The sequence below is a fragment of the Solanum tuberosum genome, unplaced genomic scaffold (assembly GCF_000226075.1).
Source record: "Solanum tuberosum cultivar DM 1-3 516 R44 unplaced genomic scaffold, SolTub_3.0 scf00141, whole genome shotgun sequence".
Classification (NCBI taxonomy): Eukaryota; Viridiplantae; Streptophyta; class Magnoliopsida; order Solanales; family Solanaceae; genus Solanum; species Solanum tuberosum.
Window position 1 is genome coordinate 1,364,554 of NW_006239075.1, and position 11,847 is coordinate 1,376,400.

The 11,847-nt window shown below is 35.2% G+C and overlaps 2 protein-coding genes across 2 annotated transcripts; one reads left to right on the forward strand and one right to left on the reverse strand.

The window, feature by feature from the left end:
• Positions 1–3,859, forward strand: LOC102589903 (uncharacterized). Its single transcript, XM_006353006.2, has one exon. It carries the CDS (start codon positions 346–348, stop codon positions 2,110–2,112), a length of 1,767 nt encoding a protein of 588 aa, XP_006353068.1. The 5' UTR covers positions 1–345; the 3' UTR covers positions 2,113–3,859.
• Positions 3,860–4,779: 920 nt separating this feature from the next.
• On the reverse strand, positions 4,780–10,328 carry LOC102590218 (regulatory protein NPR3). The gene is made up of 4 exons (XM_006353007.2): positions 9,149–10,328; positions 7,618–8,368; positions 6,687–6,863; positions 4,780–5,312 (listed from the first exon to the last, which is right to left on the reverse strand). The coding sequence occupies exons 1-4, from the start codon at positions 9,701–9,703 to the stop codon at positions 5,050–5,052; spliced, it is 1,746 nt and encodes a 581-aa protein (XP_006353069.1). The 5' UTR covers positions 9,704–10,328; the 3' UTR covers positions 4,780–5,049.
• Positions 10,329–11,847: the final 1,519 nt, after the last annotated feature.

Consider the following 11,847-nt stretch of genomic DNA (forward strand, 5'->3'; position numbering starts at 1 on the left):
TTCCTCCTTCTTCTAGGGTTTTAGAATTTTGAGGTTCCTCTTTGAATCTAAACTAAAACCCTAAAATCCTCTGTGTATCTAAGCATTGCAGATTAAGGCACAGAGAAGCACAAAGTACAATCAGAGGTATCAATTCCACAATTTGCTCTCTGGGTTTTCTGTATTACTTCAATTCTACTCTGTTGAGTTATAAAAATCACCAAAAAGAAACTATCTTTTGCTGAGGAATTGTTCATTAATGTGATATTTCTAATGTAATTGTGTAGAATATGAATCACCCTTGAGAGTTTCTTGGAAGATATTGTATTTTGAATTTGGTTCAGAATCTTTTGTTGCTAACTTGAGATGCTAGTAATTCGGAAAGTCCGAAAAAGTGTATCTTGTAAAATGATATCTCACCTCAATCACCTGTTTAGTACTCCTATTTCTGAAAAGGGTTCCACTTCTCATAGTCCCCAGAAATTTTCGTCATTGAATATTCGTTGTTTTCGTAGTTCACCTAATGCTAAGATTGAAGTCCCTGAATTATCAACTCAGACACCCATTTCCCCTGCTGTCAATAAAATATCACGGGTTGCAAGAACTGATGGACAAGCAGTACTCTTTGAATACTTGCATTGTACAAGAGGTTTTAATTATGTAGATGCTGAGCACATTAGCAAGAACTCACCTTGTTTTCTTCAAAGTCTGTTGTCCAAGGTTGATAATGATCAAGATGTAACAAGGGCATTAACCCGTTACTTCAGGTACCATCCGATTAATGAGTTTGAGCCCTTTTTAGAGAGCTTGGGGTTGAAGCAATCCGAGCTTACATCTATGCTTCCACGAGATTTGATATTTTTGAGTGATGATCATGTCTTGTTTGATAATTATCATGTTCTTTGTTATTACGGCATCCCTCGCACTAAAATTGGGAAGATTTATAAGGAAGCGACTGATGTATTTGGATATGACCATGGAGTATTAGATATGAAATTGAGGGCTTATGAGAAACTGGGTTTGAGCAGATCAACAGTTATAAAGTTGGTGACTTGTTCCCCTACTCTTTTGGTTGGTGAGACGAACAGTGAACTTATTCAGGTTCTTGAAAAACTGAAAATTTTAGGGTTTGAAAATGATTGGATGGGAGGATATTTATCCAACAGGCACTCCTACAATTGGGGTAGAATGCTTAACACATTGCATTTTCTCAATGAAGTAGGATATAGTGATGAAAAGATGGCGACTTTGTTTACGATGAACCCTGCATTCTTATTTGAAGGCTCTGGGAAACAGATTTATGTATTGGTTGGGCAATTACTGAAGTTGGGTGTTAAAATGAATGACATATACTTACTTTTCTGTCAAAATCCTAATATGCTATCTCTGAAGTGTACTAAAAATCTTTGGCATGCATTGTACTTCTTATCGGAGATAGGATTAGAGACCGAAATAATTGCAAATATTGTATCTACACATATACAACTTCTGGGTTCACATTCTCTGAAGGGACCAAAGACTCTTTTGAGGGACTTCAAGGGTGACAAGTTTTGTTTATGTCAGACTATAAAGGATGATCCTTTGAATTTGTTCAGATTAGCTTCAAAATCAAAATTTGACGTGGAGCAAATGACTTCCCAGGACCCGGGAAAATTATTTCAGAAAACTACTTTTTTATTGAGATTAGGTTATGTAGAAAATTCAGATGAGATGGCAAAAGCTTTGAAGCAGTTCCGCGGACGAGGAGACCAGTTGCAAGAGAGGTTTGATTGCCTAGTAAACGCTGGTTTGGACTGCAATGTTGTAATTAATATGATTAAACAGGCTCCCACGACACTGAACCAGAGCAAAAATGTGCTTGAGAAGAAAATTGTTCTACTGAAAACATATTTAGGTTATCCGGTGGAATCGATTGTATCATTTCCATCTTACCTCTGCTACGATGTGGACAGAGTCCATCTTCGGTTTTCAATGTATGCATGGCTGAAGCAAAAGGGTGCTGCAAAACCAACATTATCAGTGAGCACTCTTCTTGCTTGTTCAGATGCTCGCTTTGTAAAATATTTTGTTGACATACATCCAGAAGGTCCAGCAATGTGGGAAAGTTTAAAAAGTTCACTTCAATCCAGCTGATTGACTTCAGTATCATTCTTGATTAATAAAGTTGCCATATTTCCCTTATCTAGTTCTAATTGATTATCCAATTTTCTTATTGTTGGTTTGTCTAGGTATTTCTTTTTAATCTTTAATACGTCTCTTGTTAGGAGACACTCATCACTCAATGATATTTTGAAGTGTCAGAAGGGGTATTGCTTGGGTTTTTTTTCTGCTTTCATTCTGTTAACTAGTTGCTACTCCCATTACAGCCCTTTCTCTTCATGCTGGATATTTTGTTAGGGTCTTTCTGACAGGACAAGAAGGTACCATGTACTGATTGAGTGATTTCATATAAAGAAGCTTGTGGTAAAATCTGTATGTTACATATCTTTAAGCTTGTAAAATAATAGATCTGACGTAACACCCTAGCCATCCTTCTGATAAACCTTGGTGGATAGAGTTGGCTGGTATCAATGCTGGTGGGAGGTAGTGGGTGCCCGATGGATTAGTCGACATTCCGCCTAGTTGGCTTGGACACCAAAGTTCTGAAGAAGTCCAAGCCACCACCCTTGAAGAAAACTGTTAGTAATGATTTTGGGTGCAATCCCTTTGTTATCCATCAGACAGCAAGTCCTTAGACCTGTATAAGAGATTTGTTGATTCTTTCAATCTTCTATTGTTTTTGCTGGTGAAGTCTCTTATCCTTTTTTTTGAGATAAAAAAAGTCTCTTATCCTTACTAAGACTCAAGAATCTCTTTCCCAAGTGGGGAGGGGAATACTAATAAAGAAGACTATCTATTCTGTTACTATCAGTAAGTACACTTTTTTTTGGTGTGTGTATCTTCAATCATCAGTGTTACTTTTCCTTGTTTCTTTATGATAGTACATTTTCTGTTCAGCCTCTGTATGCCCCTGGTTTTCATAACGATGGATTGGGGCATTTCCTGTTAGATATCTTCTTCTTTTGTTTTGGCAAACAAACAAATTGTGTTGATAGCAAGTGAGATAGTTACAAATCCAGCTAGGAACAGACCTCCAAGCTCTCAAAGGAAAACAAAACAGCTCTACTATTCGAGCTTACAACAACAGGCTGTAGTAGCTATGGGGTCCTGGAAAACAATGCTTAATCAAACCTACAGTCTTTACATAAAGACAACAAGCAAGATTGAAAGTCATAGTAAGCAGCTACCAATTAAGGGAGGCTTGGTAATATAGAAGCTAGTGTTGTCCCCCATTTTGGCAGTTCTTGGCCTTTGATGTGTATATGCAAAGCTACCTCTCTGCATACTCTATCAATGTTGTAGTGGCCTGCTTTGAATCTCAAGCCATTCCTCTCTGTCCATATGATAGCCACAACCATAGCAACCACACTGCACAGGATTGCTCCTTTGCCAGATTCGGACATAGCGCACATATTGGTCCATAGAAGCTCCTCATTCCAGTCCCCTACAGGTCTATTTATGCCCAGCCAGTTGAGCAGCCTAGTCCATAACCACCTTGATTCACCTAAAGTATAAATGATCAAAAGACTCCACTGCTGTTGTGCAGAAGATGCAATCCGTAAGAACCTGGATGCCAAACTTCTGAAGCCTTTCAACTGTGGCCAGTCTCCTCCAAGCAGCTTGCCGGAGGGTGAATTTTCCTGTTAGATATCAGTTTTCTCAGTTTGTGTACGTGTTTCTTTTTCCCTAATGTTGATCCGAAATAATTAACTGTTCATGATGTAATGCTATGTAATTATGAAACACTATGGTTTTGGCCCCAAAACTCCTTTTTCTTGAACAGGTCATGATTTGTGTGCCTGCGCTTTCTTTTCCTCTCCTTTATGGACGCAGCTCGACATATTATGTGTTCTTGTTTGCTTATGACTTATGAGGAAGTTATATACTATCTCATACTAAACCTGTTGGAGTATATTGGTGAAATTACTTCCTTCTATGCAATTTTAGAGCATAATTATCTTTATCCTTAAATTTACTAATATTCTAGGAAGAAATTCCGGAGAACACTGATATCAAGTTGTTCTGGTGGAATGATTTTGTAAACCAAATGATAGATCATTTCTTCTCATATGCAAGTTTTGGTGGACAGAACTAATTAGTAACATGTACTAGTGGAAGGTATCTGTTGGACTGAGCGAGTTGTGCACAAACTTGCTCAGACACCACCATTATAAAAATAATTCCTTATTGTCTTTTTAATGAAAGGTAAATTTCACTGCTATGCATCAATTTGGTGCCAAATATTCTAGAGCAAAACATGACTTCTATCCTCCCATGTCTGAAGAGAGTTGAAAAACATCCACAAAAATGTTAGCATCCCGGGCAACTTTCAAATCACTCAAAGAATACAGATTGTATTTTACACATGGTAAGGGCTGATAATTGTTTCCAAAACACCTATAATTTCTGTTTTACAAATTGTCCAAAAAATACAGACAATTGTTGCAATATATAAACATCTGTTGAGGAACTTGTGAGATCATATTTAACTTGAACTTGTATTCTAGTTCGAGAAGAATAGAAAAAGAGAGTAGTGGTAAGATATAAGGAAAAATAAGCCCCACAAACGCAAGTTGTCGTCTCTTTCAAAGACAAAGAGTCCTTGTTTACATCAAAATGATCTGCAGCTCAACATAAACGCCATCTTCTGCAACAAGAAATGACTTACTCTCAAAAGTTTATCTGGTGCGAACAAAGAGATGATTCAAATATCTCTACATAGTGATAAAATACGATAAATTCTCCATACACGCTAATCATTTCTACATCATTAATATTTCCGCAAGCTTGTTCTTATGCAACTTTATTTCTACAATGAACAAGCAAGCTTAACAAGATGGACTATGAAAATGGTCAAAGATAGAGCAGCCACTATAATGAAAATTTTACAAGATAAGTGTTTTGAAGACTATTTATCTTACATACAAAACTGAGTTTCAAAACAATTCGTAGGATAAAACCTAGTTACTATCATAGGTTCCTAGCTTTGACACTTGCACCGTCTTTAAAAGTTGTGGAAGATGATGAGGAAGACAAGCCAGAGCAATGAAGGCCAGCCTTGTCTTTGTTAAATGCCCTTTGAACATCATCTTTGAGCTCCTTAAATCGCCGCCTCTTGATCTTTTGTTCCTCTGGAGTGCCCTTCTCAAGGAAAATAAAGTCGGGTAAGTCATCCTCCATAAACTTATCCAGAACTTGGGAGCAATGAGGAAAGTAGCGTTTGCCCAGCTCAACTGCAACCATGAAATCAGAATCAATTTAGAATAATGAGAAGAGCTTGAAAATACAATTCTGAATTTGTCGATTCATAATGGAACCTATGTGCAAACAAGAAAATGTTAAGGAAAATATAAACCTGCTGAAGGAACAGTTAGCAGTAAATACGGGGAAAAGCTCAACTAAGTTTTATGCCATGTTTCCAGCAACATTCAGTAGTAAGCTGGAATGTTGCAAAATCAGTGATATGACAGGCTTAAATGACCAAGGGACTCAAAGCACAAAGACATGATATCATGAATAAAAGACAGCAAAGTAGTGAGCTGCACTTGAAAAGTGAGGCATAGCATAGTCCATAGGACTCTCAACCTCTAACCAACGATGTTGGGGGTTTAAGACACCACGGGAGCACCATCATTGACTCCTGTACAGAGAGTGTCTAGGGGTGTGGTTTACCATATAAAGAAAATAATAATGAGCTGCTAACTTGTTTTATCTTGTAGATTCTTCTCTATGGAAGACTACCTATTTCACTTTATGTCTAGAAACTAGGGAAGGAAAGAGAAGATAGGAGAAAAGAAAACGTTTGGGAATAAGAGAGAGAACAGTTGGTCCAAACAAAAACTTCTCTTCACTTTCTGTCCTAAAACAAACAAAATAAGGGAAAATTTTGCACCTTTCCCCTCATTTTCTTCCTACTCCAATTTGTAAACAACAAATTAGGTGTTTGCCAATCTTCTTTTGGAAGGGGCAGACTTCAACATACTTGAGGATAAAGAGGTCCAAACAGGTGATAACCTATACAGAGAACTACAAACCTGGTGTTGCTCTTCTTGCTTCTTCTTAACCGTAAATGTTCAAGGGAGGGAAAGGACCAACAGTAAGAGATGGACAATTTTGCGACAGAAGATATGGCGTGAAAGTAGGATAAGAAGTCGTTATAGTCTGAATTTCCACTATATATAGTCATACTTACAGGCATGCCATATACATGCTACCAGCTATATATATAATCATTCTTTCAAGTCTGAAGGGTATTTGATGAAAAAGAAAATTGCACATAAAGTTGCATACGTCATGACTCATGTAGGAGGTTGGCAAAAACCCTACACACACATGGACATATTTATTATTCTATTATCCTGGATATTTCAGGGATTTAACATCAATTGTTAATGCTACAGAATAGACCAAAAGTAATTTACATTCTTTGTTTTTCTTTCTTTTCCTCTTTTGGGAGAAAAGGAGGAAGTAAGCAGAAAATGGGTTGTCTAGATGCTCTTCATGTCAAGTAAATGGCTACTGATTAGATGATGATGATATTAGAAATAAATAGGAAATCTGGTGCATGTAAGATGATCTTAATCAATAGACTGGCTATCAGTGGATACCTGTCTTCGAGAGTCTTTCTTTCTGCATTATGGGTGTCTCATTCAGATCAACCTCCCTCAAGTTTCCAGATGAACCTTTAGATGCCAAATGATCCGCGAATTCAGCTGTTGTCTCAGCAGTTGCAATTTCCATGGCTAGTTTGGCTTCAAGAGGGAACAATAATCGTGCAAATGCCACTGTAATACAAAAGCCATCATTAAATTACTTGCTCAGTGGGCATATTTAATTCATGTGAGGACCACAACAGATTCATCAGAATTGAATTAAGAAACCAAGTCAAGTTTTGACAGAATAGTATCGTACATAAACAAAAACAAACACTGGTAAATGATAACATCATGGCTTCATTCAAGTCATCATATAATAGAAATTACTCAGGTGTGTGTGTGTGTTATTAGTTTATCCTTCTTTTTTTTGCTTTCAGCTGGATTAGTTAGTATACCCTAAATTCCCTCATCCTCTCAGTGTGGCATCAACTGGTACCGTGACCGGCCTGATTGTCCAAAAAAAGATAGAACTGTAGTTCCTGGACCAAAACTTGGCCCCACAGAGATCCTCTCGTAGAATTTAGAGAAAGCTAATATAAATGTCTATTAACCGGGTCTGAGAGTCTACTAATCAACAACATATCCTGGTGCAAATAGGCCAACACTTTACCATGCTTTCAACATTAACAGTCAAGGTTGCCCTACAAATTCAAAGGATACTCTCTTCGGAGATTCCCAGATTTGAGATCATGGTCTAATGATATGAAATGCTTAAATCTTGATTACGTACCTACTATAAATGAACAAAGTTCAGTAGGACCACTGATTCTTGCTTAGTATGAACTTTCAACCAAAGAAGCCTAGCTTCCAGAACTGGAAGACTAGAAGGTTCTTTGGCCTTGATTGGTAAAAAGAGGAAAACCAAGCATATTATAAAAGGTACCTCTGTTTTCCAGGTAGAGCAGTTTCATGGGCAGATCATCGGCCAACATGGGGGAAGAAAATAATGCATCTCTGGTCATTGGGTTGCGACGCATCTCTCTCTCCAAAACATCAATACATACCCGATCTTTGTTTGCTTCCTGGCCTTGTTCTGTTTTTGCATGGTACTCCTTAGGCCTAGTCAGCCTCCTACAGATGCTAACAGCACTCTGCCCATCCAATGTAATTTCTGATGCATGAGCTCCCTTAGTCAAAAGTGATACAATGATTGAGGGTTCCTTACGCATGGCAGCAATGTGAAGCACAGTGTAACCACGTGTATTCCGAAGGTTGACATTAGCAACACCCAGTCCAAGAACCTCAGTAACAACCTTGGGGTCACAATATGCAACAGCGTAATGAAGAGCGTAGGCTCCATCTAAACTTATGTCAGACTCATTAAGTAGAAGCTTGACAAGTTCAACATCATCCGAATCCAATGCCTTGTATATCCTATTTTTTCTCTTTTCATGCAACGGATCCACGGGTAGAACCTTACTTTCATCACCCTGACATTTCAGCTGCGATAACTTAATACTCTCTGCAACTTTAAAGGGAACCTCCTTCTCAATACATGTGCTTTCAAGATCTGATCGCGCTACTCTATCAACACAATGAGTGAGAAGCTCGCTCAATTGGCAATGGAAAGCAACTCCAAGTATTGGGATAACATCTTCCAGAACAGCCTTCCCGACAAAACTGATAAGGCGTCGCTGCAATTATACGAGCTAGTGTTAGTAGAATGTTCTCTTGGTTGTTGCTACAAATTCTCTATATATTTTAAACAAACACATCCAACTTCTATGAAACTGGAAGCAGCCACAGTAATGCGTGTCCAATATTCATTGTGTTTATTTCCATTAGGCAGATCTAAAAAGGCTACTGCAGAGACCACTACCCTCAAAAACTTAAACGGACAATGATGACCGACTGCCTAAAACAAAATTATTAGATATGCATTCTAAACTCAAAACATATCAATAAACTTTATCATAGACAAATCAAATTTATTGCAGAATAAAATCATTGATTTCCAAAGGTTATGTCCATCGATGTGTAGGAGATTTTCCATGTCAACTTCACCAGGTCCTGTTTAAGACAAACTTAGAACTACTTCTCTCCTAGTGACCGATATTAACTGAAAATAATATCATGGTGTAAGAAGGGACTAAGGTATGAGCAAGTGAATGAATTTGGGTTCACATCACAATGGTATTGCAGTGTATGACAGTGCAGAATATTCACTACCTGGATGCCACTTTCATATGATTATTAGCATTGAATTTTTTCTTTCTTTGACACTATAACAAAGTTTAGAGGAAAAAATCATTTCAAAACAAAAAACTCACATAGAGATTTCATAATATGATCTAATTATCTTTTATTGAGATACACAAATAACCTTTTGCATTCGTCCTTGTTAGCTTGAATCGCAATGAACACTACAAAGCCACTTGAAATGTAAATTAATCAGTAGAAAGCATGTTACTTACCAGAAAAAGTGACACCAGCTCTGGAACCTGAAACACGAAAGAGGCATACATCAACTCAACATGAAAATTGATTGCTGGTCTGCAAAAGTCATGGGAACATAAACTGTCGACACACGTTGATGCCTCTGGAGGGAAATGCTTCAATTTTCCCGAGTACAAATAGCTTAAGAAAGTACGGAAAGCCTCATATCCAACCTTACCACAAGGCAATATATCAATCATAGAGTAACTTGGCTTACCTTCCTTTCCACAATTTCCGTTTTCGTTCCTAAAAAGATCCCGAAAAAAACTACTCCTGGCAGCTAATATACAACGATGAACACCAAGTGAATCACCCTCAACAACAATCTCAGCATCACTAAACTCAGAGCTGGAATCTAACAAGAGTTGCTCTAAATTATTACTGAGTTTACTTAAGCTGATGATTTCATTACTACTCCCTGTCTCAGATCCACCACAAGCACATGTGTTTTGGCCTATGCCAATGGACCCATTCGACGTGTTGGAAGTTGAAGTAAAGCTTATAGAAGATGATGGTTCAGCAGAACTTCCCATTTCACAATTGTATAGGCTAAAAATACACAAATTTTATCTACATCTAAGATAGTCAAACTCCAGAAAATCAGAGTGTCTCCACACAGGCTCTTATGCACAAAAAGAACCTCTCCAAAACCTTAATCAATCACCAATACAAGAAATTCATCCTTTCTCCTCAGTCCTCACATTCAACAACGAAGATGAAGAAAAGAAGCAAATTCCAAAACTACAACTCAAATTCTCCCAATTTCAGCTACAACCAAATCAACCCTTGAGCAGAAACTAACAATTCCACCCTATCTAACATCAGCTAAAATGCAATTTCACAGTAAAAATAGTATCTTTTTCAAGAATACAACATGCAAATTTTCAACAGCTTGATCACAACTAACCCAAATGAAAATTCTACCAACTAATAACCCTTCAACTACTTGATCACAACTTACCCAAATGGAACAACATTCATTCCAGTCAAGACAACCAAAAAAATTTCCAATTGCAGAGCAAAAAAACTGTTTTGTTAATTCTCAAGCTAGATCCGATGAACAAACAAAAGATTAAAGGGTTAGAATTCAAGAAAATTTGTCCCTAGTTACTTTAAGAAGACAACAAAGTGGACCCACGTGTCTCAAGGAAGTTTCCTAAAAGACGGAAGAGTATACCGAGCTGAAATATATACAGTAGTTAAATATTAGAAGCAGTTTTTTTTCTTTTTTTTTTGGTTTTTTATCCTATGTCCGGAGCCCACATTGGAACTCCGATTAAATTTGAATCGCGCTCTGCAGGGTCCATTCGGAGGTGGTGCTCCCAATAGGATTTTCTTCATACTCAGGGCTCGAACCCAAGACCTAAGGTAAAACACTACCACCAATGTACCATAACCCATGTTGCTAGAATCAGCTTTGATAGCTTAATTTTAGATTAATTGAACTTTAATATAGTCAATACTCAATAAAAAGGTAAAATTAAATAATTTTAAAATTAGCAAAATATAATATAAATCGATATACATTATATTTATTGGCTACTTTTTCTTAGTGAGTTGTTTTTTAAGTTAATTTTCCCCAAAAAGTGATTTTCTTTTGGTTTTTATCTGGTGTCCAAAGCTAGTGTTAGAGCTTCAACTAAAATTTGTGTCAAGTAGTGCTAGGCCTATTTAGTTTGGTGCTTTCAACATAATTTTTTTTAATATTTAAAATTTAAATTCGAAATTTCTCGCTATGGATGAAGCAAACCTACTATTGCGCCACAACTTATGTTAATGTGAATGGTGAGGTGTCGGTAAGAGGGTGAAGTAGTTAAGCTGACGAAGCAAATGCTGTCACCACTCTTTGTTGGGTCCTGAACACGTCATTGATTCCGTAATCTATTTTACGTTTTATTTATTATTTATTTTTCATTAAAAAACTTTTTAGAAAAAGAAAAGAAACTCATAGTGGAATTAAGAATCTTGACTTTGTAATGTGAGTGATTATAAATGATTTTTCTTTCTTTATACCGACCTTTTTTTTTTCATTACACTTTTGACTTTTTTGGTAGAGTATATATAGGTGGATTTAAAGTTCAAAATTTATGAATTTTTAAAATTTTATAATAATTAATTTTAAATATTAATAATTAAATTTTAAATTTATTTGTATATATATATATATATATATATATATATATATATATATATATATATATATATATATATATATATATATATATATATATATATATATATATATATATATATATATATATATATATATATATATATATATATATATATATATATATATATATATATATATATATATATATATATATATATATATATATATATATATATATATATATATATATATATATATATATATATATATATATATATATATATATATATATATATATATATATATATATATATATATATATATATATATATATATATATATATATATATATATATATATATATATATATATATATATATATATATATATATATATATATATATATATATATATATATATATATATATATATATATATATATATATATATATATATATATATATATATATATATATATATATATATATATATATATATATATATATATATATATATATATATATATATATAAATAAATTTAAAAATTATTTATTAATATATAAA

What these genes read in the sequence shown, in the direction of transcription:
- LOC102589903 (XM_006353006.2), top strand. Translation starts at nt 346, where the DNA reads ATGCTAGTAATTCGGAAAGTCCGAAAAAGTGTATCTTGTAAAATGATA.
- LOC102590218 (XM_006353007.2), bottom strand. Translation starts at nt 9,703, where the DNA reads ATGGGAAGTTCTGCTGAACCATCATCTTCTATAAGCTTTACTTCAACT. An exon ending in AGCTGGTGTCACTTTTTCTG is followed by an intron (nt 8,369 to 9,148) that starts GTAAGTAACATG and finishes GTATAATTGCAG; the next exon opens with CGACGCCTTATCAGTTTTGT. An exon ending in AGAAAGACTCTCGAAGACAG is followed by an intron (nt 5,313 to 6,686) that starts GTATCCACTGAT and finishes TCATGGTTGCAG; the next exon opens with TTGAGCTGGGCAAACGCTAC.